Source organism: Hemicordylus capensis, chromosome 7, assembly GCF_027244095.1.
Source record: "Hemicordylus capensis ecotype Gifberg chromosome 7, rHemCap1.1.pri, whole genome shotgun sequence".
Lineage (NCBI taxonomy): Eukaryota > Metazoa > Chordata > Lepidosauria > Squamata > Cordylidae > Hemicordylus > Hemicordylus capensis.
Genome location: NC_069663.1, coordinates 26,843,135 through 26,869,948, shown reverse-complemented (window position 1 = coordinate 26,869,948; position 26,814 = coordinate 26,843,135). Strand labels below are relative to the sequence as shown.

The 26,814-nt window shown below is 47.6% G+C and overlaps 1 protein-coding gene and 1 long non-coding RNA gene across 3 annotated transcripts; one reads left to right on the top strand and one right to left on the bottom strand.

Annotated features, from left to right (window-relative positions):
* Nucleotides 1-4,640: 4,640 nt before the first annotated feature.
* On the top strand, nt 4,641-26,270 carry LOC128332465 (uncharacterized). 2 transcript variants are annotated; one of them, XR_008310660.1, is made up of 4 exons: nt 4,641-4,956; nt 7,077-7,147; nt 24,219-24,383; nt 25,457-26,270. It is a non-coding gene; the product is annotated as an uncharacterized LOC128332465 (long non-coding RNA). The 2 variants fall into 2 exon arrangements; XR_008310659.1 differs by lacking the exon at nt 7,077-7,147.
* On the bottom strand, nt 6,006-26,796 carry FOXA3 (forkhead box A3). The gene is made up of 2 exons (XM_053266757.1): nt 26,320-26,796; nt 6,006-8,274 (listed from the first exon to the last, which is right to left on the bottom strand). Exons 1-2 carry the CDS (start codon nt 26,389-26,391, stop codon nt 7,087-7,089), a joined length of 1,260 nt encoding a protein of 419 aa, XP_053122732.1. The 5' UTR covers nt 26,392-26,796; the 3' UTR covers nt 6,006-7,086.
* Nucleotides 26,797-26,814: the final 18 nt, after the last annotated feature.

The window sequence follows — 26,814 nt, the reverse complement described above, 5'->3', positions numbered from 1 at the left end:
GCGGCTGTGCGTCTCCCTCCTCCTGCTGCCCAGTCCTGGGTGGATTCTGGAGGTTCCTTTTCCTGGGAAGGAGAGGAAAAGGAGGTGGCCATCAATTCCATTCCTTGAGCTGGGCAGGGCTGGGTCGCAGCAGCAGCAGCAGCAGCAGCAGGCACAGAAGGCCTTTCTGCAGGCTGGTGTTGTTTTTTCCAGGAATGTGCGGAATCGCACTGCGTCCGGCCAGCCGGCGGACACACGCACACGCGCACACTGGCCCCATTCAAGGAGGCAGCCAGGATGGGAGCAGCCACACCGCTGGCTGGTTGGCACCCCTTGGGCAGCCGATCCCTGCCTCTGCAAGTGGCACTGCTGTCGAAAAAGAGGGAGAGCAGGCCTGGAGGCTGGAGCCAGTGAGGAAGGAGCTCTCTCTCTCTCTCTCTCTCTCTCTCTCTCTCTCTCTCGGCAGCATGCCTGAAGAGGGATGAGCGAGCATTTGTCCCAGAGATGGGCTAGGATTTCGCAGGCGTATGTTCACATGCATTCTCCCTGGAACCCGCACAACAGCCCCATCAGGTCGGTCAGTCCTATTATCCCAATTTTGCAACTTAAGTGGAAATACATCGGCCGCCTGCTTAAGGCAGTTTCGTGAATTTGTGGATTAGGTGAGACGTGAAGCAGAGAGCAGCTCCTCCACCCACTGATCAGCTCTGAGACTTAGTCTTCTAACCTTTGACATGATAAGGACTCTGGGCATGTGAGAAAATCCTGGTTCCTCAAACGACTGAGCAGCAGCACAGACTGCCCAGATTAAAGAGTGTGGCGTGAACCCTGGAACCTCTTGATTCCGAAATGGGCTTTTGGTTGAATCGGAAAGCAGGACCCACTTTCAGTGCCACAGCTGAGACCTTGGAGATGTGATGTGAGGATAAGATGTGCCTTTGAGCATGTTCAGGGTGCTTTCCCCTCACCAGATATGGATGGATAAATAATTGATAGGATGGAGAGAGTGACAGAGACAGGTAGAGGGGATGAGACAAGAAGAGAGAGAATTGTACATATATATAATCTATCTATATATCTCTATCTCTATCTCTATCTATCTATGACATTGGCCTTGGTTGGATACTAGAAGGAAGGAAGGAAGGAAGGAGGGAGGGAGGGAAAGAAGGAAGGAAGGAAATAAATAGTTGACAGTCTACCTTCAGAGATCCTTTTCCACATTGACCTGACACTGAAGCACTCTTCTGGTGCTGTGCATGGCTACAGGGTCCACAGGAGCATGCTAGCAAGCCCTGCCCTCCAAGCCAATGTGCTGCTAACTCTCTGCAGACAAATGCTGCCCCAAGGAGAGACCCTCCTCATGACGAAGAATGCTGAGTCCCCGGCATTCCTGACCATGCAGAGAATCTCTGCCTTAGTGCTGTCTTTTTCTCTGCAGACAAATGCCCAATCTGGGGAAAGTGGAGGGTGTGGTTAAGGAGTGTTTTGGTGTGGGTGAATACAGACACAGCCACGTAACACCTGAATGGGGGGCGGGTATAGTGTCTGCCACAGAACACCTGTGCCTTGGAAGGAAAGGATTCCAAGACATAGTCCTCGTTGTGTACACAGTTCACTGGCCAGGCTGTGGGACTTCATTCTGGCCCCATGTGAACTGAGAACTTGCCTTAGAACAGCCCTCTCCTGCCTCTGGAGATTTCAAGGGAAGACTGGCAAAACAAATGGTCTTGTGAAGATGCTTGTCTGGTGTGAGGAGGAACCTCTGAGGGGTTTATGATGACCCCCACTTTTCTCTGGCACACAATTTGGAAGTCATTGGTGGGTGGAAAGGGATTATATAAGATAATGTCAAGTAGGGGGGCAGGCGGAGGAGGCATTCAGAAACGATGTTGTAGGTGGGAGCTCCAAAAGGGGTGGAGAATGTGGGTATCTGGACTGGGGCTTTCTGGGGAATATCTGGACTGGGGCTTTCTGGGGAAAGGGAATCACTTTCTTTCCCAAACTAAATTCCATTCCTTCTCACCATGGGCCTTACCACTGTGGGGAGACAATGTTTTGCTTGCCCTTGGGGGAGAAACTGGATGTGTGGGAGGTTAGGAAGTGTGTCAAGTTGAGTTGTGCATGATCGGGACGTGCCCCTAAATGTGCTGTGCTTGACCACGTGGCTCTCGTGTGACCCCAGTGCCCAGGTGTCGGTGCCCTGGCAAGTTAGTGATTAATCTGGGCTACAAGGGCAGCAGGGGGTGGCATTGAAGGGCCTGGATGCCCCCCACCAGAGAGTGCAAATAAACCCAGGGGTCATGGTCCAGTGTGGGTGGCAGTGCTGGAGGATAAAGGTTGGGACAGAGACCTGGAGAGATGGCATGAGGATCTGAAGGCAAGTTGCAATTTTGGGAAGGATCTCTATCTCCCTCCCCACGAAGCCCTCCAAGGCTCCTCTTGGTCAGAGTCAGATATGTGGAGAATCCCAGATTCTCATACCACATTACCAAGCTTTAAGACCAATCAGTAGCCTGAAATCAATCCACTCTCTCTCTCTCTCTCTTAATCTATATTTTATATCCCGCTCTTCCACCAAGGAGCCCAGAGCGGTGTACTACACACTTAAGTTTCTCTTCACAACAATCCTGTGGAGTAGGTTAGGCTGAGAGAGAAGTGACTGGCCCAGAGTCACCCAGCAAGTCTCATGGCTGAATGGGGATTTGAACTCAGGTCTCCCCGGTCCTAGTCCAGCACTCTAACCACTACACCACGCTGGCTTTTGCAAATTCTAATCTCCTTTGCTTAACTTGCTGGCCATTTATAGGACCTTACATCTAAGTTCTTACATTTAAACTCTCTAGTCTAGCAGTTAATGATCAGCCAAATTTAATCTCACCTTGCAAAGAGGCTGAAGTCTTGCAAGGAGCTCTGATTCCATCTGGCAAAACTAAAAGCTAATTTACAATCACTTGCAAATGAGCTGATTGGTCTTGCTAAGTGCTTTGCTTTCATCTAGCATGTGCTGAGGACTCTCTCTACTCCATGCATAATTGTATACACCTCTATAATCTCTCCCCTTAGTCACCTCTTCTCCAAACTAAAAAAGCCCCAGATGCTGTAACCTTGCCTCATAAGGAAGTTGCTCCAGGCCCGTGATCATCTCGGTTGCCCTCCTAAGCACCTTTTCCAGTTCTACTATGTCCTTCTTAGAATATGGTGACCAGAACTGAACACAGTACTCCAAATGTGGCTGCACCATAGCTTTGTATAAAGGCATTATAATATTAGCATTTTTATTTTATTTTATTAGCATTTGACTTAAAAACAACAGCAACTAAGACACACCTGTTTTCTCAGGCCTTTTGTTAAAACCATTTTAAAAATGTTTTTTGTTAAAACTATTTTTAGAATTTTATGATTTTGAAAATTGTTTTCATTGTTTTTATGGAGCTTTGTTTATTGTTTTAAGTTGTGTGCACACTGCCTTGAGATCTAGATATTAGGCGGTTTAGAAACACAACAAACAAAAACAAATAAAATAAAAACAACAAAGAATTCCAGAGGCGCTTTAAAAACAAACATATTTGTCTGGCCCAAGAAAGCATAGGCCACAATCCGTACATTAGTTAGTTTTTCAGGAGCCGCAAGAATCCTTTCCAAGGAACAGGTGGCCCTAGAAACCTGCAGCCCGACACCTTCCCATCTCCCCTTGGCTGCGGGAAAGAACATTGTTCTTGTGGTTCCATTGCGACTCCATCTTGGATCCCGGAGTCCTTATATTTCCTCTGGGAAATGAACCTCTCAGGAGGCATGGGGGTGGCGTCACTCAGCTAAGGACACAGAGTTGTGTTGTGACTTGTTCTCCCCATTTCCAACGCAACTTGAAGGAGCCCCCTCAACCCGGGGCCCGTTTCTGGGCCTTGCCCCAACCCAAGCAGTGGGGAGACCAGCAAGGCCTCTGTGGTTGCTTAGCAATAGCACATCCCCGCCATTTTGAGCATGTTGGGCATAAGAACAGCCCTGCTGGACCAGGCCCAAGAAGGCCCATCCAGTCCAGCGTTCGGTTTCAGAGAGTGGCCCACTTATTGAGAGGCATCTTGCCTCTGAGGCTGGAGGTGGCCCACAGCCACCAGACTAGCAGCCATCGATTAGGGTTGCCATATTCAAGCTCCCTAAATCCAGGTGGCCTGATTTGCATATTATGCAAATTATGTGGCAACTAATTTGCATTTCACTTATTTCTTTGACAGATTTTGTATACTTTCCCCTCCTCCGCCCTCCCATGTGATCAGATCCAGAGTGCATTTGAAATCCATGTGATCGGATCCGGGCAGTGCATTTGAAATCCACTTAAATCCAGGTGGCATGTGGCAGCCGGGTGGAGGAGCCAAAATCCGGGGCTGCCCTGAATTCTGGGAGACATGACATTAGCAAGAGGTCACATGGGGTGGCCTGGTCTTGGCAGTGCCTCCTCTCCTGACCTGTGTTCCCTCTAACAGGGATTCCCAGATGTTGTTGACTACAGCTCCCAGAATCCCCAGCGGCAATGGCTTTTGCTTGGGGATTCGGGGAGTTGTAGTCCACAACAGCTGGGGATCCCTGTTAGGGGGGACACTGCTCCTGACGCCCTCCCTTGCCAAAGTGGCCCTGCAGCAAAGCGAGTTGCAGGTGAGGGTTTTGTGGGCAGTGGTTGCTAGGCAACCACAAAGGCCGGATCCCCTCCAAGTTAATGGCATGAGTGGCCAGCTGCAGAAGCAACAGCCCCCACCAGACACAAGTCAGCCCTAACTAGTGTCTCCCCTCCATAAGGCATGGGTTGGCTCAGAGCATTAGTCATCCCATTTGCATTGGCCGCCTGTGGTGCAGCAGCATCCAGCCTTTGTGGCGAGGGGTCTTCACATGGCCACGTGGCGATTTCCACTCTGCAGCAATGGTCTCTCTTTGCAGGCCTTCAGGCCCATGTGGAAGAGGGCAGTGACCAGTGAAGGAGAGAAGGTAAGGAGATGCAAACCTTCGCCTATTGGCAGGCTGAGGAACGAAAGGCAACGAGATTTCAGTCGGTTTCTAAGGTGGCTGAACATGTTTCTGTTCTGTGGCAGGAGGTCTCGACTTTGGGTCCCCAGCTGATGTGGGTCTGAACTGCATTTGAAAACCCCGCTCTTCACCCAAGCTTTTCCAGCTTTTTAAATGTTTAGGTTTTAATTTGTGTTTGACTTTTACATTGTTTAAATTGTTTTAAGTTTTGTCTTTGTTTTTTTAAAAAACTTGTTTTATGTTATTGTTAACTGCCCAGTGACGAAGGTTTGGGTCTATGTTCAAAAGGCGCAGTGGGGAAATGACTTGACTAGCAAGCCAGAGGTTGCCAGTTCGAATCCCCGCTGGTATGTTCCCAGGCCCAGACTATGGGAAATACCTATATCAGGCAGCAGCGATACAGGAAGATGCTGAAAGGCATCGTCTCACACTGCGCGGGAGGAGGCAATGGTCAACCCCTCCTGTATTCTACCAAAGACAACCACAGGGCTCTGTGGGCGCCAGGAGTCGACACCAACTTGACAGCACAATTTACCTTTACAAATTTACCTTTATAAATAAATAAATAAAAATTTGGCCCAAGCCACAATAGCCAAAGGTTAGTGTGAGGTGCAGTCCAGCTCCATTTGGGGACCCAAGGCTGAGAACCATCCTGAACCCTCAAAGATGTAGAGGATTATAAATAGTGGAGGGTTCCTCTGAATGGATTCAACTCTGTCTTATTTCTAGATTGGGATAGGAAACAACCCCCAGATGAAACCCTGGAGAGCCAGGCTGCATAGACAGTTCTGAACTGGATGGACCGATTATCTGACTCAGTTCAGGGCAAGTGTGTGTGTGTCTGCTTTGGAGAAATAGCTTCAGCTTAGAGGAAGAGCATCTTGCTTTGGATGCAGAAAGCCTCCGTTTTGGTCCCTGGTATCTTCAAGTCAGCCTGGGAAAGACGCCTATTTGGGATCTGAGCTGCTGCCAGTCTGTGTAAACAATACAGAGCTAGACAGACCAAGGTGTGACTTGGTGAAAGGCAGTTTAATATATTCAAATAAATAAGTATCTTTATGTCCTGGATGTTAGGGACTAGAAGTCATCTTAGATGATGCCCCAGGTCAGATTTAAACACTCCTGCCAGGAGAAAAAAAACCCATTGAATATTATTTTGTTTTTAATTATCATGAATACAGAGAGAGAGTGAGAGAGAGAGACTTGAAAGAAAGACACCCCCCTGTATTGTCGCTAAATAATGATATATTAAATCAACTTTTTACCCTTTTTCCCAACAGAAAACACAAATATTTAAATATAAAGGCACTTTAAAAAAAAATCTGAAATATATTCTCCTTGCTCCTCTTCTGGTGGAGGCCTAAATTGTCTTTGGTGTAACCAAACCCCTTTGTGTGTGTGTAACAATAGAGACCCACCAAGTACAATTCTGACCTAAATAGGTAGGTTTGAGTACCCCAAGACCAGAGTTCAACCACTGACTGTAACATCTTTGTTGAGACTGCAAAGTCAAATGTTCTAGGCTGATGAATGGTCCCCAGCTTGCTCCACATTATGGAATTTCCTTTCCTATGTCCCTTTGAGTAATATACAGACATTCATCAAAGCTCCACTCCTGGATATCAAGCCTCATCTTTAGTAAATGTAGAGTTCAGAGTGTGGTCCAGCATTTTGAGATGACAGAGTTTGAAGCATGGGAACCCCTGTTGACAACAGTACAACTGTGCTGAAGTGAAGATGAATCTGTGGCCATTCCTGCCCAACTGGCCATTGGTTGATGCAGCAAAGTGTGGAATTGTTCTCTCTTGCTGCTCCCTGGTCACTACGGGCAAGTGAATATATTGGAATGGAAGGCCTCCAAAGGAGTTATTGACCACTATGAGGCAACATCGGTCTTGAGGTCTGGAAAGTGTGTGGTTCATCAAGGTCTAGCAGACTCTGGCTTCTGACTCCTTTCCACTGGCCATGATGCAATTGGTTGGCAATGGGAAGGAACATCTCGTTGATGGTCTTGCGGGTGATTGTGGAACGAGGCAGAGTCTCTTCTTTCTCTGACCTCCTCCTTTTTCTCGTGATAACAGGGCAGCAACCTTACGAGGCATTGAGCAAGGAGCGGCCGCTGTACAGGCTCTGCAAGTATTGGCTGGACTCGGTGAGTGAGGTGGGTGTTTCGTAGGTGTGCTTGCTTTCCAATGAATGTGGGGAGCTGTAGCCACTGAATGCCATTGTCTGGTCATACTTGTAGTCGATTTTGTGGCTCTGCTCTGTGGACATCAGATTGGTGATAGAAAAAGGGTGGTTGAAGTTGAACTGATGGTCTATTTTGAGATCGCTAGGAAGATCGAGGTTGGTAATGGAGGTTGCATAGTAGTGGCTATTCATGGACTGGGAGATCGGGGCTGGAGAAGCTTCAGAAACGGGGGACGAGCCCTGGGCCCCTGAGCAATCTAACTGGACCAAGCCTCTTTGCTCCTCGGAGCCATGGGAGGTATCTGAGTGGCCAGACTCAGCCCCTTCAGACCCCGTGTTGGGGCTCTGGCCTTCCTGAAGACCCTCGGAAATCTTAGGGGGTTGTTCTTGGGCATTGGAAGCCTTGGAGTTGGGCTTCTTGGCCTTGTCCTCGATTTTGAAACGCTTCTGGCGCCTCAGGTAACAGCCGTTTTCAAACATGTTGCCTGAATTTGGGTGGAGGGCCCAGTAGGAGCCTTTGCCAGGCTTGTCTGGGGAGCGGGCCACCTTCACAAAGCAGTCATTGAAGGAGAGAGAGTGGCGGATGGAGTTCTGCCAGCGCTGCTGGTTTTCACGGTAGTAGGGGAAGAGGTCCATGATCCACTGGTAGATCTCGTTGAGGGTCAGCATCTTGCTTGGGGCCTGCTGAATCGCCATGGTGATGAGCGAGATGTAAGAGTAGGGCGGCTTGGCATGGGTCAGCGTGCGCCGGTATGACTTGCTGATCTCTTTGGGCCTGTTGATGCTTGAAGGTGAGTAGCCTAGTGGAGCCATTGACTGGCCAACATTTTGATAGGATGACAGAGGATTGATAGTGGAAGCCTGAGCTCCCAGTTGAGTCAATACGGGGCTGACAGGAGAGGCCACTGAAGGAAGGTTCATGGGACTGGTGGCATTGGTCAGCCCGGCAAGAGAAGGGCTACCCAAGCCGCTGTTTGGATAAGTAAGGTTCATAGAACTGGGGGAACTGAGGGGGTTCAACGTCACGTAGGAATTGATAGGGTTCATAGGTCCCAAGCTGGACGCCATGGTGCTCACAGAGGGAAATACCTAAGGGAAGGAAAGAAAGATGGTCAAAAGAGGGACTTTTGCTCCATGGGGAAACAAACAGGGGAGTAATGGAGAGAAGGTCTGTGGCTTTATTTTGTGCAACAGGCAAAAATCAACTAATGAAGCTTTCCCCCACCACTGTGATACAATGAAGGGGGAAAGCTGCACCTGTTGCATTTCTGAAATGCATCTGTGTTGTCCAAGAACCCCTTCACTAAAAGTATCACTAAGAATAAAACAATTCCACATACATCCCCCAGTCTCCTGTGGAAGAGGGGGTAGCAACACAGCATTCCGAGAGTTCAGTTTGCCACTGTCCTTTCTAGGGACCAAGGCCACCCTCCCATTCAAAGGGTGCCAGTGGTGGTCCAGGAACCAGCACACGTTCTCCTTGACTTCCATCTCTGGCTGACTTTGTTTACCCAACATTTATTTGCTCAAAACTGTCGAAGGGAGGATCAGATGCTGAAGGGCAGAGAAGTGCCTGCTATTTACGTAAGATAGGCACTTAATTGGCAAGGCTATTGATCATCCTCATTGATAAGTGGTGACCTGCTGCCAAGGGACAGGTGATAGCAATCGATGCAGTTTGGTGCCACAGGGCTCATTTGCCATATGCCCATAGTCTGCTGCTGTCAGTTACGGAGCCATAAAATCTCTTCTTGGAGGTCTGCTTAGAAGGCCTTCAGCAGGAAGGCATTGCAACCATGGATTTAAATACAGTGCTCTTTAAGATAGGAGGCATTCCTGAAGTGGTTAGCACAGGTGGGTGTTTCCATGGGTTTCCCACTTTGGATCTCCAGATGTTGGAAACTCCTATCATTGGAAACCCCTGAGCTAGAATGTTGGCTTTGGATGTAGGAAACCCATAGATCAGGCTTCCCCAAACTGCGGCCCTCCATATGTTGCTGAACTACAATTCCCATCATCCCAGCCACAATGCATTGTAGCTGGGGGTGATGGGGATTGTAGTTAGGTAACATCTGGAGGGCCACAGTTTGGGGAAGCCTGTCATAGATCCAACCCCCCACTCAGCCATGAAGCCCACAGGGCAAGGGCTCTTGGGAGGATAGAGCCCCATTTATATTCCCCCAGGCTCATGGAAGAAGGGCAGGAGATAGATCAGTGTTCCCTCTAACAGGGATTCCCAGATGTTGTGGACAACAACTCCCAGAATCCCCAAGCAAAAGCTATTGCAGCTGGGAATTCTGGGAGTTGTAGTGAACAATGGCTGGGAATCCCTGTTAGAGGGAAGACTGAGATAGATGTGATAAGTCAATGAGTACTGATATAAACCAGCTGAGCTGTTGTGGTGGCATCCCCTGAGGATGGGTGAAAGGGTCTGAACAGCCTCTGATAAGCTATCTGTGGCCTTCGCACAGAACTGCAATTCCCAGGCTTCCTTGAAGGCAGTGGGAAACCATGAAATTAAATGTTGTTGTTGCCAAAGAAACTGAAGGGACTGGTTCTCTAGGAAGCAGTGGGATTCTACCTGAAAGCCAGTGATGGAGAGACTCTTGTGGATGCATTTCACACAGCATTCACAAAATGTCCAGAGTGCTTTGTGTACAGTAGTTCAGTAATCCTTACAACAACCCTGCTGAGTAGATCAGAATTTTTATTGCCATGTTGTGGAGGGGGGGCGGCAAAGCTGAGCAAGAGTGTCTTGTTACGGCCATTGAGTTCACTGGGCTGGGGTCTCCCTACTAACACTGCCACGCCAGGCACACTGACTGCACCAGCTTGTTTTCCTGTGCGCGTTGTGGACTGAATCCACTGACACAAATCCACCCAAATGTTTGTCTAATCTCCTTATTATGCAACCTGTTTCCACCCACTCCACCCACCACGTTTACAGTGAAGGGTAGTGAGGGAGGCAACCCGTTCTGTTGTTGCACCATCCTTGGAAAGCTCTTGCTGATGCAGTCATTCTCCAACTGTGAGAGATAGGATCTTGAAGCAAGGGGAAGCAAGCTCTCAGTAGGATTTCTGACCGCTCATCTTTGAGCCCCATACCATATCAAACTGCTTCTGAAATTTCTCGTCGTTTCAAAAGCAGCATGCCATTCAGTGCGTTGGGCTGCCATTTGAGACATACACACCTAAAAGCCAGCTGGGTGCACAGAACCCGTGGCATGGTTCTCTAGAGCAGGGATTCTCAATGTTGGGTCCCCAGATGTTATTGGACTTCAGCTCCCATCATCCCCAACCAAAGGCCATTGGGGCTGGGGATTATGGGAGCTGAAGTCCAATAACATCTGAGGACCCAACGTTGAGAATCCCTGCTCTAGACTGAAGCAGTGGATAACTGACCTTAGTGATACAGTATTGGTTCAGGGCAGATACGAAGGCAGTCCACACGATCCGGGTAGTACAAGCATTCTTCTACCCAACGTTGGGAGCTGTGTGCACTCCCAATTTTCAGTTGTGTGTGAGCAAATGACTAGGTAGGAGGAGCAGGGAGTGAGGCCGGAGCTGGGAAGGAGGATGCCGTCCCACTCAGCCAGCTCTCCTTGCCAGCATTTTAACAAGGTAGGAGGAGAAGTTGCCCTACCTAGCAATTTGCTCACACACAATAGAAAATCAGGAGTGTGTAGAAGTAGGACACTTCTACGCTGTTTGTGATCATGTAAGCTACCTTAACGTGGTGAAGAACATTCTCTCGGCTAATGAGCTCTCCCTTGCTCTGCCTTCCTCTTCCCCTGAGTGGGCATGCCTTTCCCACTTCCATTTTGAAGCGATCTGTGACCAGCAGCATTAGGCCTGTTTCCATTTGCCACAGCTAGCCTCAAGCCACCGTTGGCGACTACGTCTAGAAACCAGTTGCAAGCTGTAGTTGGGGCTTAGCATGATTAGCAGCAGAGTTAGCTCTGAAACTGAAAGGGAGGCAGGAGTGACTGTGTGAGAAGTGAGGAGAGAGGAGAGGGGCAGAGTGTGTGGGCCCTTGCTGGGGCACTCCTGATTTCCAGAGCCATGGTTGGGAGATCAGGCAGCAGCTTTGTGTCTGGGAACACCAAAGGATTGCCGTGTGTGTGTGTGTGTGTGTGTGTGTGTGTGTGTGTGTGTGTGTGTGTGCACATGAAGAAGTGGCATTTCCTCATGCATACCTTGCAGAGGTGGTTCCAAGGTATGCATGAAGTACCTTCTTACATGCAGGAGGTTCCAGGCTCCCTCCTTAGCGGCATCTCCAAGATAGGGCTGAAAGAGACTCCTGCTTGAAACCTTGGAGAAGCCGCTGCCAGTCTGGGTAGACACTACTGAGCCAGATGGACCAAGGGTCTGACTCGGTCAAAGGCAGCTTCTGAGGTTCCTATGAGGGGGCCGTAGCTCAGTGGTAGAGTGCTTGCTTTGCATGCAGAAGGTACCAGGTTCAGTCCCTAGCAGCATCTGCCTGAAACCTTGGAGAGCTGCTACCAGTTAGTGTGGACAGTTCTGAGCTAAATGGACCAATAGTCTGACCCTGTGTAAGGCATCTTCCTATGTTCCTTTGGCATTCCTTTGGCAAGGCTCCAGATCGTAGGATCAACAAGAAATGGATCTGTTCTTCCACCTGACCTGCCCTCTCTTCACTTTTAGGCGCCTCCCCCCTCCCCACCGCCACCTCGGGTGTGTCTTCTGGTTTTGGCTGTTGTGGGCCAAACATTGTAAATTGCTTTTGGGATGAGTGAAGAAGATTAGTGCTCCCCCTCAAGGCCAGCTCCCTATTGTCTCTGAGAAAGCAGATGCCTTTTGAACCTTCCTTCCTTATCTCGGATTAAAGGGAGCTATTTCAGGGCCATTCCTAACCTCTCTTGTCATGTGGCTAGAATGCAGGGGTCAGATGTTCTTGGGCTTTGGTAGGAACCTTTCCCCCTGGTTGGGACAGCAGCCTTTGGGTGCCATCCATCAAAAAAACTCCTCGTGCAGGAGGTGGTGGGATTAATCAAAGGTGCAGGAGCAGCGTGACCTGCAGTCTGAGAGTCAATTGACATTTGACGTGTCATGTTCACTCTCTGGGGGCCGGGGTGGGGGTGGGGGGCCTTGCTGCAGCAAAGTGTGTTTGGAGAGAGGTGGCAGTGGGCACATTGAGGAAGTCGAGAGCTGGCCACAGCTCTCTGCCACCTCACGGTGTCTTTGCAGATGTGTGACTCCACAGGGGACACTTGGTGGCGTTTACTGCAGCAAAGAAGTGTGGCTCAGACACGCCAGCCTGCAAGCAATCTGCTGCTTCCTCCTCCCAGTAGGCACTTCCAGAGGGTTTCCACCAGTCCAGGTGTCAGGTTAGATGCCCTCGGGTGCTTCCAAGTGTTCCCTGGCTGCCCTATCGGCTAGACTGAGCCTTGCATTTTCTTTTACATGAAAGGTGAGAGGACCTACCGGCCACACATTCAGTCCTAGGGTTATGCATTCACTGACGGAGCCTAAGTGTGGTGGTGCAGTGGACAACACGCTAGCACTGGGCTAGGGAGATCTGGGCGCCTTGAACGTTGACAGGACTACGACTTCTCTACCTTGGAGCCTAGGCCCCCCCCCCCGTTTTCCCCCTCTGCTGCCGTTTTCATGGGCAAATTATTTCCTGGAAAAGCCACCCACTCCTGTGCATTCAGTATCTGAGGTTCTGCCTCAGCTCCTCCATCCTTTTCATCCCCGTTAATAGGGGAGATGCAGCATTTTTCATTGTCGGTTTTGCATGTTGGGGGACAAAAGAGATCCGATGCATTCACTGTCTGCAGCGGGGCTTCCTCCCTGGCAAGAGTTTTTAGGCTTGCAGCCTTAATTGCTGCTCTAGAGAGTTTGAGATTTCGTTTTGCCATGGCCTCTCTCATCTCCCAGATAGCCCCAAATCCTTTCCAAACAGCAAAGCAGACGCTCCAGTTGTGCAAGTCAGACCGGGGCCCTCACCTCTCACCCTTCCCCCCATGACAGGCAGCCTTGGACATTAGCATCTCTTGTTTGCGTGGGGGTCTGGCAACCAGCCTTTGCTTGGTCCTTTCCCAAAAGGACAGAGGGATCTCTGACCACCATCACCCCTCTGTGTACAAGGAGACCTTTGAAACATGACAGCAGCAACAGCAGCAGCAACGTTACATCCCATCCCCTTGTTGGGAAATTGGGAGCAAGCGTCTTTCCCACCCCCACCCACTCTGCAAATGAAGAGAGAGAATTGTTTGCAACATCTTAAGAATTTTGCCCACGGATTGTACACTACGAACGTCAGATTAATTAAACTGGAATAGCTACCAGGCCCTGATGGGGCAGAGTCACAGTCACAGAATATAATCCGAATCACTCCAAGTGCACAATAGAACTGTCCTGCCCATAACTAAGGCCATCTGGGAGTGACAACAGCCAGTCCTGTACTCCCCACAACAGATCTTGTTCCCTTCAGCTCCTGAACATGGAGCTTTGCCACATGACAGAGTAACTTAAGCAAAAGAGAAGTCTCTGCCCTGGAGGGTCCACAGACAAGGAATTACTCTGCATATCGAGCAGTTAACTGCACCAGGGTTTCTCACACGTTTCGAACTTGCCCTTCCAAATTTGCAGGGCTTTGTTGTTCTCCCCACAACCTGCTCGCTCTGAACTGTTCTACATGTGTCGTTATACTGTTCTAACCTGTTTGCTTTAAATGGTGTTTGTTTTTGCATTGTACTTGCTGTGCACCAGCAGCCAGGCCTTTGGATGGGGCGGCATAGAAATGTGATAAATAAATAAATAGTCTGTACCACTAGTGAGCATATGGAGATTCCCACACATGGCTGAGAGGAACCTCCTGTGCTCCACGTGAAGATCTGTGGACTGGATACTAGTCCAACACTGGCATTATCTCACCAAAAATGACACGTTATGTCCTTGGCCCTAATGTGCTTAGTTTTGGGGAACTAAATATGAACACGATGAAAATCTATATACCGCTTTTCAACAAAAGTTTCCGAAGTGGTTTACAGAGAGAGAGAGAGAGAGAGAGAGAGAGAGAGAGAGAATGGCTCCCTGTCCCCAAAGGGCTCACAATCTAATAAAGAAATATAAGACAGACACCAGCAACAGCCACTGGAGGGTTGCTGTGCTGGGGATGGATAGGGCCAGTTGCTCTCCCCCAATAAATAAAGAATCACCGCTCTGAAAAGGTGCCTCTTTGCTCTGTTGGCAGGGTTAATAGCAGCTGTGTGGATTGGTAATGGGGGGGGGGACTTTAACTCTCTCCCCCACCCAACATAGTCCCAGTTAAGAAAGCTCCCACCGCACCAAGTGCACACTCAGGTTCACTCAGGTTCTGTTCCGGGCAGCTCCAGAGAGGGCTGGGAAAGGCCCCTAAATCTGAAATCCTGGAGTGCCACTGCCATTCGGTAGAGCCAATACTCAGCTGCACTGGCCAACAGTTGACTCATACGTTCAGCTAAGGACCCCTGCCTCTCTTCTGCTCAAAATCCTTCCAAGCTGTTTTTCTTTACACATATACACACACACCACACACACCCTGTGTCGGGGCTCTTTTCTATGTGTTTGCACATTACATGCAGCTAGTCCTTTGGACTGGAGAGTGGGTTGGGAGGCAGGAAGATGAGTCAGGAAGACAGAGAGGTAAGGTTTACAAGGGGTGAAGGATAGGGTTGCCATGTCCCCTGGAATGTAGGGTAGCCCCCAGATTTTTGCTCCTCTACCCGGCTGCTAAATTCCACCCGGATTTACACAGATTTCAAATGCGCTGCCCAGATGGCCCGGATTTTACTCTGGATCTGATCACATGGGAGGGCAGAGAAGGAGGGGAAAGTATACAAATCGGTCGAATAAATAAAGAAATAAATGCAAATTAGTTACTGCATAATTTGCATACTATGCAAATAAGGCCACCAGCTTTGGGAAGCTTGAAGATGGCAACCTTAGTGATGGAGAGCCCTGGCAAGGGGTAGGGGCTTGGGGGCTCAGCCAAAAGCTTCTGGAGAATGCCGTATTTTTCTACTGGCCCTGCTCCTGTGCTTTCAAATGCACCGTGACACTCAGAAGTTATGCGGGTGAACCTTTTCCTGGCTGAAGTGATGGGGGGAAATGTGGCCCGCTTTATTTCTGCATGTTAGGCTGTCATAATTTGGACAACCATTTTCAACCAGTTGCCACTTTACACACTCTAATTGCCTACCGTATTGACAATCCCGATTGGGAAAGACTGAGGGTTTTTTCCTCCCTCCCCCTAGATTATACACTTAGGGGTGAAGTGGGCATATTCACCTGGGTGATTTGTTCATCTGGAATCCCCCTCGCGAGCGGGGGAAATCCAGTCTCTTTCTCCTGACCTTTTCAGAGGGGCAGCTGCTTCCCTGGTGTTAAAAGCTAGGGAAATCAGCATCAAGTGGCCTGCAGCACCCTGCCCTTTTATTCTGGAGTAACCAATCTGGAATGCCACCCTAGTTATTTAAGATATTGAAGAGAGTGCCTCCTTGGTCATGAATCGGGACCAGGATCAGGCCTTCTCTGTGGCTGCCCCTGTCAAAATAAGAGCTGCTCCATTTTCTGGCTGCTTTTTAAAAAGACACACCTGTTTTCTCAGGCGTTTAGTTATTGAATTCATTTTAAACTACTTCTTGAGGTTTTTTTTTAATGGTTTTAATCATTTTATCCTGTATTGTACTTGCATTTTAAATTATGTACACCGTCTAGGGATACACATATCAGGGGGCATATAAATCCTGGTGCTGTATTCACCATCAAGTTCAACCACAGTTAATTAATTAATTTCAAACCCCACTTTCCCTGCAAAGCCTTTGACCTCACCTTCTGTAGAACAGTTCTTGGGAATGGGAGGTCTAATTTGCAGCAGTGTTGGGAGTTACACCCAGGTAAGTGTGCACAGATAGCACACTTATGGGCCAAACTGGATATGACCTCCCAGCCTCTTTTTCTTAGAGGCAGCCATGGGGAAGAGGAACACAGGGACATAGGAAGCTGCCATATATGGAGTCAGACCATTGGTCTATCTAGCTCAGTATTGTCTTCATAGACTGGCAGCGGCTTCTCCCAGGTTGCAGGCAGGAGTCTCTCTCAGACCTCTCTTGGAGATGCTGCCAGGGAGGGAACTTGGAACCTTTTTCTGCTCTTCCCAGAGCGGCTCCATCCCCTGAGGGGAATCTCTTACTGTGCTCACACATCAAGTCTCCCATCCATATGCAACCAGGGTGGACCCTGCTTAGCTAAGGGGACAAGTCATGCTTACTGCCACAAGACCAGCTCTCCTCTCTTATGAACTGGGGCCAAAGGAAACCCTTTCTCCCTGCACCATTTTTCTGATTTCAAGTTGCTCCCCTCCGCCCCAGCCAGCAGAGGGGAAATGTCCAGGTATCTATATTGGCCGGGCTTTTCTCGCTCTCTGCTCTCCCGTGCCTAATAGCAGGGATGCAGGGGCAGCACTGGGAAGAGAGTTCACCCCCCTCCTGCAATGCCCAATCCACTTGCTCCCCCAGAATACATTGGGAGATCTCATCAGGGTTGGCCTTTACTCTTCTCAACTTATCCCTCAACTGGCCTAGATACAAGTGGCTGCATTCGTTCCTAGTGATCTCTTGCTACATTTCCTTCCTCCCCTCCCCATCCTTCCCTATCTTTGCCATTCCCTGCACTGTTCAAATCTAGGCTGTAAACTCCTCATGGCAGGGACCTGCCTCTCTTTCTCTCTCTCTCTGTCTCTCTCTCTCTCTCTCTCTCTTTTGTAATGTCACAAAGCATAAATTGATGGGTATGTATGTATCATTATCATTATTATATAATATCTCCAGACTGGAGTTTAGCCATGTTTGCACCAGAAATAAGTAAGTAAGTAAGTAAATAAGTAAATAAATAAATAAAGTGTGTGTGTGTGTGTGTGTGTGTGTAGGGGAGCATAGAAGGGTCAAAGTAGAAATACATCAAAGTATTTTAAAAACTGCAGAGGAGAGCTGGTTGTGTGGAAGCAAGCATGACTTGTCCCCTTAGCTAAGCAGGGTCCACCCTGGTTGCATATGAATGGGAGACTTGATGTGTGAGCATTGTAAAATATTCCCCTCAGGGGATGGAGCTGCTCTAGGAAGAGCAGAAGTTTCCAAGGTTCCAAGTTCCTTCCCTGGCAGCATCTCCAAGATAGCCTGCAAGATAACCTGCCTGCAACCTTGGAGAAGCTGCTGCCGGTCTGTGAAGACAATACTGAGCTAGATAGACCAATGGTCTGACTCAGTATATGGCAGCTTCCTATGTTCCTATAGGGCTGAGAGAGATTTCTGCCTGCAACCTTGGAGAAGCCGCTTCCAGTCGGTGTAGACAATACTGAGCTAGATGGACCTATGGTCTGACTCAGTGTATGGCATCTTCCTATGTTCCTATTTATCATTGGTGGCAGTGGTTGGGATTTCTGAAAGAGAAATCAAGGCATGTTTTCACATTATAGCTCCCATCTGTATTTTATCTTTATTTAGCTCTATTGATTCTGATGCTGTGAACTTTCAAGCACTGCAACCTTATTTTAATGTCTGTCTTATTATTCTGTCATGGGGAACTGCCTGGGCTCCTTGTCTGGAGGGGCATTTCCCCCTCCCTCTAGTCCTGCCTTTGACCAAAACAGGTTCTGGTCTGGAGCTGTTTGAAACCTGGGTCAAAGATAAGCCCTGCTAGTAAGTCAGATTTTGCCTTTCTCTGATGCACTTGGTTGAGCCTCAAATTCTCCCCCCACCACCCAATCAGCTGTATCCTGTTGTCACCTTCCTCTGAAGGACACCCCTTGGTCCTTGGACAAACTGTACATCCTGCTCAGTAGGTTTCTGTTTGCTCCATTCCAGGAAGACCACAGAAGGTGCTAAAATTAAGTTGATTTTCCTGCTTGGGGAAGCTTGGGCCAATTCTGAAAGCTTGGAGGCTGGGTGAAATGATGGACTGGGCCGCAGGAAGGAGGAGAGAGAAAGGGGTTTCTGTCTTTAAAATGGCCATAGACGCCGACTCTATGTGGGCTTGCAGTCAGTTTTTCTTTTCTACCAGCCTCAGGAGGAAGGACCGGGATGTCGGGTTGCCAGCTTTTTTTAAAATTGGCCCTGTTCTGGTGCCTTTGAAGTCTAGCACACAGAAATGCAGCAGGCAAAGCTTTCCCCTGCCCAGGAAAGCTTCACCTCCTGAGTTTCTGTGGTTCATGTTGCTGTTAGAGGCACTCGAGCAGGGCTAATTTTAAAAAGTTGGCACCCTGACTTTCTTATATACTGCAGCTCAGCTTTCTGCCTGCTATAGAAGTACCTTTGTATCACCAACAGTGATCCTTCCTGTCCCAAACACCTATAAATAATTTGCACACTCCCCCAACTTCCCCGAACTGTGAGAAAGTCTAAGGGGTGCCATGACTCAGGCCTTGGCTTGCAGCCATGACTAGATAGATAGATTTCCTCTGTGTTTTAAATGTCTACTTGTGATGTTGGGCTGCTTATATCTTGCATTTTACGGTGTGTTTTAAACTGACTCTTGCTGCTTTGGGGCCACTCTGTGGCAAAAGGTGGAGTGGTAAATCTCAAAGAAAATAGAACATATGAGAAAAGAGATAAATAGAAGTATTGTTGTCCCAAACACCTAATATATTACAAATGTTGTTTTCAGTATTTTCCAAAAACGTTCCTAATAAAACATATAACTTCACTGGTTCCACGTTTTAATTCCGTGGGGCCAGCACCATTGAGGTTATCTGTTTTCTTTGTACACTCTGCAATTTCTTTCTTTCTTTTTAAAAAAAGAGCATCTATGACTGTGAGAACCAGGTTCTCACCTTTGTCAAGACTCTTGTCATGTTCTGGATCCGCCCATTAAACAGACAAGTATCTCGGGCTGTGTGCGTTTCATGTGCGCAAGGCTTCGTCACACTAGGTGTGTGGACTGCCCTCCCTTTCATAACACAGGTGTTCCGGCACGTAAACCTAGCCAGCCCTCCCCAGTTTGGAGATATCGTGAAGCCTGCGGGAACCAATATCATTCGCTGTCCTTTTGTGCCGACCGCTAGGGCTGTCTCTTTCCCCTAAATATTGGCCTTCACATGGATCTCCCTTACTTCCCTGGCGATCAATGCCAGCTCCATAATTTGGGGGGGGGGCACTTGGATGAGGCTCTGTCAGTGGACCCCCTTAACCTGGAAAAGGCAGGGCACGTCAATTTTTCCCACTGCCCCTGACTCCTGAATTGTCTTCCTCTGCATCCGTCCCTACAGGGCCACAGCTCAGCGGAAGAGCAGCTACTTTGTGACAGCCGAGGTTCAGTTCCTAGCATCTCCAGGGCTGGGGAAGGCCGCAGTTTGAAAGCCTGGAGGGCGGCTGCCAGTCAGTGCAGACAGTACTGATCTAGACAAACAAATAGTCTGACTCAGGATAAGGGAGCTTCCTGTGATCTTCTAAGGGGCTCTGTGCAAAGTAAAGACAGCAGTGCGGTTGGAGTGGTGGGTCTTTAGAGCCCTGCCAGATTCCAGACCTCAAAGAAGATAACAGCTTAAGAGATATTTTAATGGGCAGGGCAGAGGGTTTGGGGAAGTGAAACTGTATGCAAGCTTGGATACAGAACTCTTCACCAGCTAGAATGAACAAAACGGTTGATTTCGAGGCACACCGACAGCAAGTCAAGGTTACTTATTAACCCATACCTTTTACATGGCCCAATTGTAAAATGTCCGGCTATATAATAAAATACATCAGCCAGCGGGAGTGGGGCTCCTAAACTGCTGTAATGACCCACAATCTCAATTCAAGCTGTTTGTTGTTTGTAGGACTGCAAGCTGAAATCGGGTTAGATCACAAAATTGGGTTTGAGCTGCTGCCCTGCTCCTACAGAAATCAACCACAAACCTCCCATTGGTTATAATGGAGCCACATTACTTGGTGAGGGCTGAATGCCTCTCTGACGCAGCAGATCCAGAGCATACCAGTTTGATTCTGGAGGCTGTTTTGCCTGTAGTGTGCTACTTGGTCAGGGAAGGAGAAATCGCATACTCAAGGTGGTCTTTCTTTCGTGTGCCTGTCTTTTTATAGAGTCAGGATAAAACTTGCATGATCCAGCCCAGTCTGATTTGCAGGGCAAGTGCAACCCATTGTTTGCCAGTTTGGATAAAACAGCAAACAGTGGTTTGCCTCAAACCGAAGTAGACGGCAGGGAATTGTCATGTGTAAGCGGAGGATTGGGAACCCATGTGTCTGAGGCTCCCGACTGCTGGTAAAGTCCCCACTGAACAAAGCCCCACTGAACAAAGATAAACCTATTCCCAAGAAGACATGTCTTAAGATTGGTCTCTTTAAAAGTTCAGAAAAAATTGGGGTGGGAGGGAGGTATTCCAAAGGTGCTGTGTGAGTATGACAGTTCATTATTCAATGATGAAACCTTTCGCCTATGACTCACACGGCATCTTTGGGGTGCTTCTCTTCTTGTTTCTTGGTGCTATGCCATTTCTCTTTTCCTCCTCTTTTCTTCTCTTAAAAAGGCGCCTATATTAAGATCTTTGTAGGAGGCACATTTATTTTGATTTCATTGTTTGATTAATCAGACAAGACAGATCAACTAAATATTGCTTAATTAAGCAAGCAGCCCTTATTTTAACATAGAGCTTGCCTGTTCCAAAAGCAACAGAAATTGACCAAATAAAAAATACCACCTTTGCCCTTTTTCTTTTTGTAATCAATACAAATTAACCATTTAAATGAAGCAGTTCCAGATGGATTGATGCCTGAATGGAGTTAACCAAATCAAGAGTGAGTCAAAAACTCATCACTGTATAATGTGACTCCAAACAAATTATTTTTATCTCCACTGTTGAAAAAATAATCAGGTTAAACATCTGCCCAGATGTGACCCCCCCACCCACTTCCTCTTTAAGATGCATTGAATTATGTGAGGACTCCACACTTTTTGATAATCTGGATTAAAATTTCAGCATAGATAAAGACATATTAACAGATTTCCTGGCTAGCTGCAGCTTTGGGGAAAAGTTGGGTGTCTAATCTAGATGTTGAGATCTAAAAGAATTATCTGCCTCGGGGATTCTCAAACTTGGTTCTCCAGATGTTGCTGGACTGTAACTCCCATCAAAGGCCATTGTGGTTGGAGATTATGGGAGTTGTAGTCCAACATCTGAGAACCCTAGTCTTGGAGGAAGGAGGCAGAGAAGTTGGGGTGTTGGCATTCATGTACTTATCTACACTGTTCTGGGATAGGGGCCATTCATGTCAGTGATGTAATTCCTGGTTGACCCCAATTTTCTGGCCACTGGTTTTTCAGTTTTGTTGGAACTGTTGTGCTCAACTCTGCTTAATTCTGCTGTAAAAGTTAACCTGATTCTTTTTTCAGAGGAACCTTTTGTACTTGTGGTCCTGCCATAAGCATACTCTACAAATATGTTATTTTAAAGTACATTTTTAAATTGGATTTTTTCAAAAGTCACATTCAAAAGAAAAAATAAAAATAAAAAAGCAGATGAGAAAATTGGAAAACCATTCTCTCCAAAATTTGACGTGATGGGAGTCTGGGACAAAGTTGTCAACAGAAAAAGCCCCCAGATGTCCTGGGGAGACCTGTGCCCTGCTTCTGATGGAGAGAGGCATCTCCTGCACTTTGCTCCTGGGAACTGCTTATGACCAGGAGGCTCCATTTATTGTGCCTAAAAGCCTTAACATACGGGTTCCCAAACCTGGGACCTGAGAGGTTGTTGGGACGGCCTCTGATCATCCCTGGCCACAATGGCTGCAGGCCATCTGGGATCCAAGCTGGAGAATCCCTGCCTGCCTACATACAAATTTTAAAAGACCCTTCTGTGTGCCCATCTCACTAAAGTAGTCAGATTAGTGCCCCCCCCCCACAAAGGCTGCTTGGTCTTCTAGTTGGGATTTCAACACCTTTTAACAACTTCTAGTGGTTATTGTAATGTTCCCATTTTAATGTTAAGCAACTGCAGCAAGCTTACAGTTGTAGGATCTGGCAGGAAACTAGCAGCTACCAGTTTGGCCTTGTGAGGGTAGATGAATGCCTGCCCTGGGGTTTTGGATCTGAAGAATGTCTGAAGGCACAACTGGGCATGATGGTGGCATGATCCAGCCCAGGCTGTACTGCATGGCTGGCTGGGAGTTTTATAGTGCAGAACGGGCAGGAAGGAGCCCTTTCTGCCATATTATTCTGCTAAAATAATATGTTATCAATAATATAATATACTGTAAGTCCTTTGACAACTGCTAGCATCAAGCACTGCAGAGGACCACTTCAGAGGAAACTCCCGCGGTGCTGGATGGGGGCTGCTGTTGCATTTAGTGGAGAGTTGGACTTGCAAGTTGCTTTTAAAATGTGCATGTTTGCTGCTTAACAAGGAAAAGTAGAGGAGTAAGAGGTTTACAATCTTGAAAATGATCCAAGAGAGGAAACAGGAGGAAGCCTGGGAAATGGAAGGAAGCAGGTGTAAACAGATGAAGAACTTGCATTTTTATTTCATTACAGGGTCCCTATTTCTAATAGAGGATGGGGACTAAGCAGTTGTGAGGAAGGCTTCATGGTAAAGGTGTTGGTTTTGTGTTTTAAATTGTGCTGTGGTTTCCCTTTTCCTTATCAGTTTATCCTTCATTAGACTGCAAGCCTACGGGCAGGCTTGATTCTTTTTTCAAGTAAATCTACAGTGCCTGGTACTTGCTGAAGCTCTTTCCAAATGATAAATATGATTACAGTTGTGGTTGTCGGTGTGTTGGTTAACCACCCATGCCCTGAGAAAGCAGTACAGAAATCTATAAAGAAGTGAAAGAGAATGATCAAGTGACAAGTGACCCACGGATGGATGCGCTCGGGCAAACCAGATCCTGTCTGCCTCCTGTGACTGCCTGCCAAGGGATTGCCCTAAGTCTGACTCGGTATCAGAGCCCAAAATTACTGCCCCCCCCCGCCCCCAGCATCCATCCTACTATAGAGCACCATTTCCGTAAAAAATGAATAAGAGTAAAGAGTGAATATGTAGATGGTTTATTTGGAAGTGCGGTACTTTGGCCGCCTTTCACTTGCTGCTGTTTCTGTGTATGTCGTGGGTTTGCTGCTACTCCCACTTTAACAAAGTGACTTTGCTGTTGTTTTTGTGCTCTTGTGCTTGCAGTTTGTTGCTGATGTTGTGATGTATATTTTATTCATTTATTGCTCTATACTTGTCAACTTACTTTGTAAATGTATAAGCCACCCTTCCGTATCAAAGCGACTTTCAGGGTGACACTTTCATTCTGGCCTTGGCGCAGAGCTCAGGGCAGCCTAGGTGGTCAATTTCCTCCTGTAACTCAGCTGAAGTACACGTAACTGAAACACTCTCATCTCCTGGCCCTGCTTACTCCTGCCGCTGCCATCCCCCCTTTCCTTTCTCATGTGTCTCCCTGGTGCTGGTGCCTACCTTGTAAACTACTCAGGGCAGGGACCTGTCCTCTCATTTCTTCTAGAGCCCCATGTGCATAAAGGAAAGATTGTGCTGTCCAGTCAGTGTTGACTCCTGGCGACCACAAAGCCCAGTGGTTTTCTTAGTAGAATACAGGAGGGGCTCACCATGGCCATCTTCCATGCAGTACGAGATGATGCCTTTCAGCACCATCCTGCTGCCCATATAGGAGTTTCTCATATTCTGGGAGACACACAAGCGGGGATTTGAACCAACAGCCTCCTGCTCTCAAGGCATGTTGCTTCCCCGTACGTAGATGGTGCTATATCAATAAATAACAATAGTGCATCATGCTAGCTCCTCCACAGTAGTAGTAGTAATAATAATAATTAATAATAAATAATGAGACAACTTTGCCCAAGGAAATATATTTTACATTCCCTACTTGGTACTCTAAGCTGGCATCAAACATAAGAATCTCCTTGCTGGGTTCAGACTAAAAATCCATCTTGCCCAGTATTTGGTTCATGCCTCTGGGGAACTCCTAAAGGGACAGCATAATAATGATGGCTTTTCCTTGTTGTTGTTGTTTTTAAACCAGTGTCCTGTTTTCAGAGATAGACTGCTCCTGTACACAAGGGTTCCATTCAGCTATCATTGTGGTTCCCACCATTGATCTGTCTCACCTCCATGAATTTGTCTAGCTCTTTTAAAAGCCATTTAAGCTAGAGGGCATCATAACCTCCTATGGCAGCAACTCCCACAGGTAGGTGAGATGTGTGTCCTTTTGTCAGTCCTGCACCTGCCTCCAATCTTTGAACAATACAAATCCCTAAAGACGACTGAGAAAAGACAGGAGAGGAATTATGAATCGCATAGAGAGAACAGACAGAAATGTCCGTCTCCCTTTTCTCTTTGGACTGCCTGCCTGTTCTCTCTATGCGATTCATAATTCCTCTCCTGTCTTTTCTCAGTAGTCTTTAGAGACTTGTGCACGGGTGATTTACAGGCAGGAGAGTTATCACCGAGGACGGATGCAGAGGGGCGACCCTGGGCAACAGCTCCTTGCTGAGAGAAACATAAAAGGGCTGAGGCCTCCCTCATGTATGCTGGCATGTATCTGACACGTTTTTGATCGCAAAAGGGACATTCAGAAGGCAATGTGCCCACATGTGCCCAAAGATGGGCCCTGTCTCACTCAGTTCAGAACATGGCGAATGTCCTAGCAAGAGGCACCTATTGTTTCCTCCCAGGATGGACCTAAATACCCAACAGGAGGCAGCTGTCTGCCTTCATACAAAATCCCATGTTGACAGGTGTATGTGTATATCTTCTGCTGCTGTGTCCAGATTGTAAAGCCTGGACCTGCCCAGCCAGACCCATGGATAAGGGCCGTGTATCTCATCCCTTGGCCAGGATGGGGCCTCATTATGCAGTGCCTGCTTATGGGACCATTTTAGAAATGGGTACTGCACAATATGCATGGTCTATTCCATGCCAGCACTTCTTGGGTTACAATGTTAGGTTATAGAGCTACAAAGGTTGTTGGGAGACGGAATTCAAGTCAAAATAACCATAAAGTTTCTAACAGCAGCAAAGCTCTAATTAATAACTGAAAAGACAGAGAAGTAGCACCAGCATCGTCAGAAAACTGCCTTTCTAGGATAGCAGACTTGACTAGCATGACCAAAACATGGCACATTACGTGCCCTTGAGGTCAACAATATGACGACAAGTTATTGGAAAGCCAAACTTTGTCTCCAGTGTGTCAGAATGCAAAGTTTCAACATTATGTGGATCCTGATGCACAACTATGTCATAATTTTCTTTACAATACAGAAAATGCAATAATAAGGAATAAAAGCAACGAGACTTATTTGCGGAGGGTAGCTATGTCATGGACTGCTATCCAAAGATAGCCGAATGGGATCTCCACACCCGGAGGCAGTATACTGTTGAATTCCAAATACCGGGGACAGACAACCAGAGCAGGCTGTATCGTCTTCTGAGCTTCCTGGGGCATCCGGCTGACCTCTCCTGGAAGCAGCGGGCCTTTGCCACCTCAGGAAGGCCCTTTGTAGGTTCTTAAATGTTACTGAAGTCAGTGAGACTTAAGAGCTCTGCTGGCAGGAAACGGCACCTTTCCCCCATCCCTTCCATTTTACGCTGTCTCCAGGTAGAGTTGCTTACTTTCACTGGCCCTGTGTGGCTGCAACTCTCCCCCTCATAGAGCTGCGACACTCTGGAAGCAGGATTACTAGCACCCCCACCCCAAGAGGGATCACAGATGAGTCGCACCACTAACATGATTTTACATGCACGCACACGCACTCCCAGATAGAAACGAAGCATTTCAACCCAACTGGTGCCACTTCTTTCATCCCAGTTCCTCCTAATCCACATGGCTCCCGCCCTCCCAATATTTTAGAAGAGACCGGTTGAAGACTGTCCTTTGTATGTAAATCCTTGATCTCTCTTTTGGTTCCCTTTACTTTTGATTTAAATCCTGATCTCTCTTTTGGTTTCCTTTGAGTCAGTTGTAGCTGCCTTGTTGATTTTTAGTGTATTTTAAATTAGATTTTATAGTTGTTTTGTTTTTAATTTGTTGTTCACTGCCCTGGGGCCCCAGAACAAAGAGTGGTATATAAATATAAATAAAATAAATAAAAACAACACACCTCCTCCAGAAATACTTGACCTACCTCTGTGGGTTCATTATAGTACGAATTCCATTCAGAAAGGTCGTGCGATTCCATTTTGATGGAGCCCAGCATTCCAAAATCCCAAAGATAAAAAATAAAAACCTTTGTGCTTCTTGTTTCCCCGCCCCCCCTTTTCTTGAAATGAAATCCTGAAATCCCTTTCTTTGGGGAGATAATGTTTTCTTCTTCTCAAAAAGAACTATTTTCTTTTTTAGAAATGGGCCTGACTCTACCCACCAACGCAAATGGCAATTCAGTCTGACGCAAAATTTCACTTTCTGCCTTTTTTGAAAATGTGTGGCAGCAGTTCGAAAACAGATGACTGCCCAGAAACGCACGGAGTCAACAGGCTTCCATGGCGTAGAACGGAGTGAGACGATCCGTCCAATCTTGGGACGCAGCGTCCGTTGTGTCTCTTGGCGGGAGGTTTTCCGTGACGCGTGTTCTGACCACCGCTACTGTTGGGCGTCCTGAGTCAGTACCTGAAAGGTTTGC

Excerpts from the sequence above, each read along its gene's own strand:
- FOXA3 (XM_053266757.1), bottom strand. The coding sequence starts at position 26,391 with ATGCTGGGCTCCATCAAAATGGAATCGCACGACCTTTCTGAATGGAAT. Across the intron at positions 8,275-26,319 it reads ACTATAATGAACCCACAGAG|GTATTTCCCTCTGTGAGCAC; the intron begins GTAGGTCAAGTA and ends TCCTTCCCTTAG.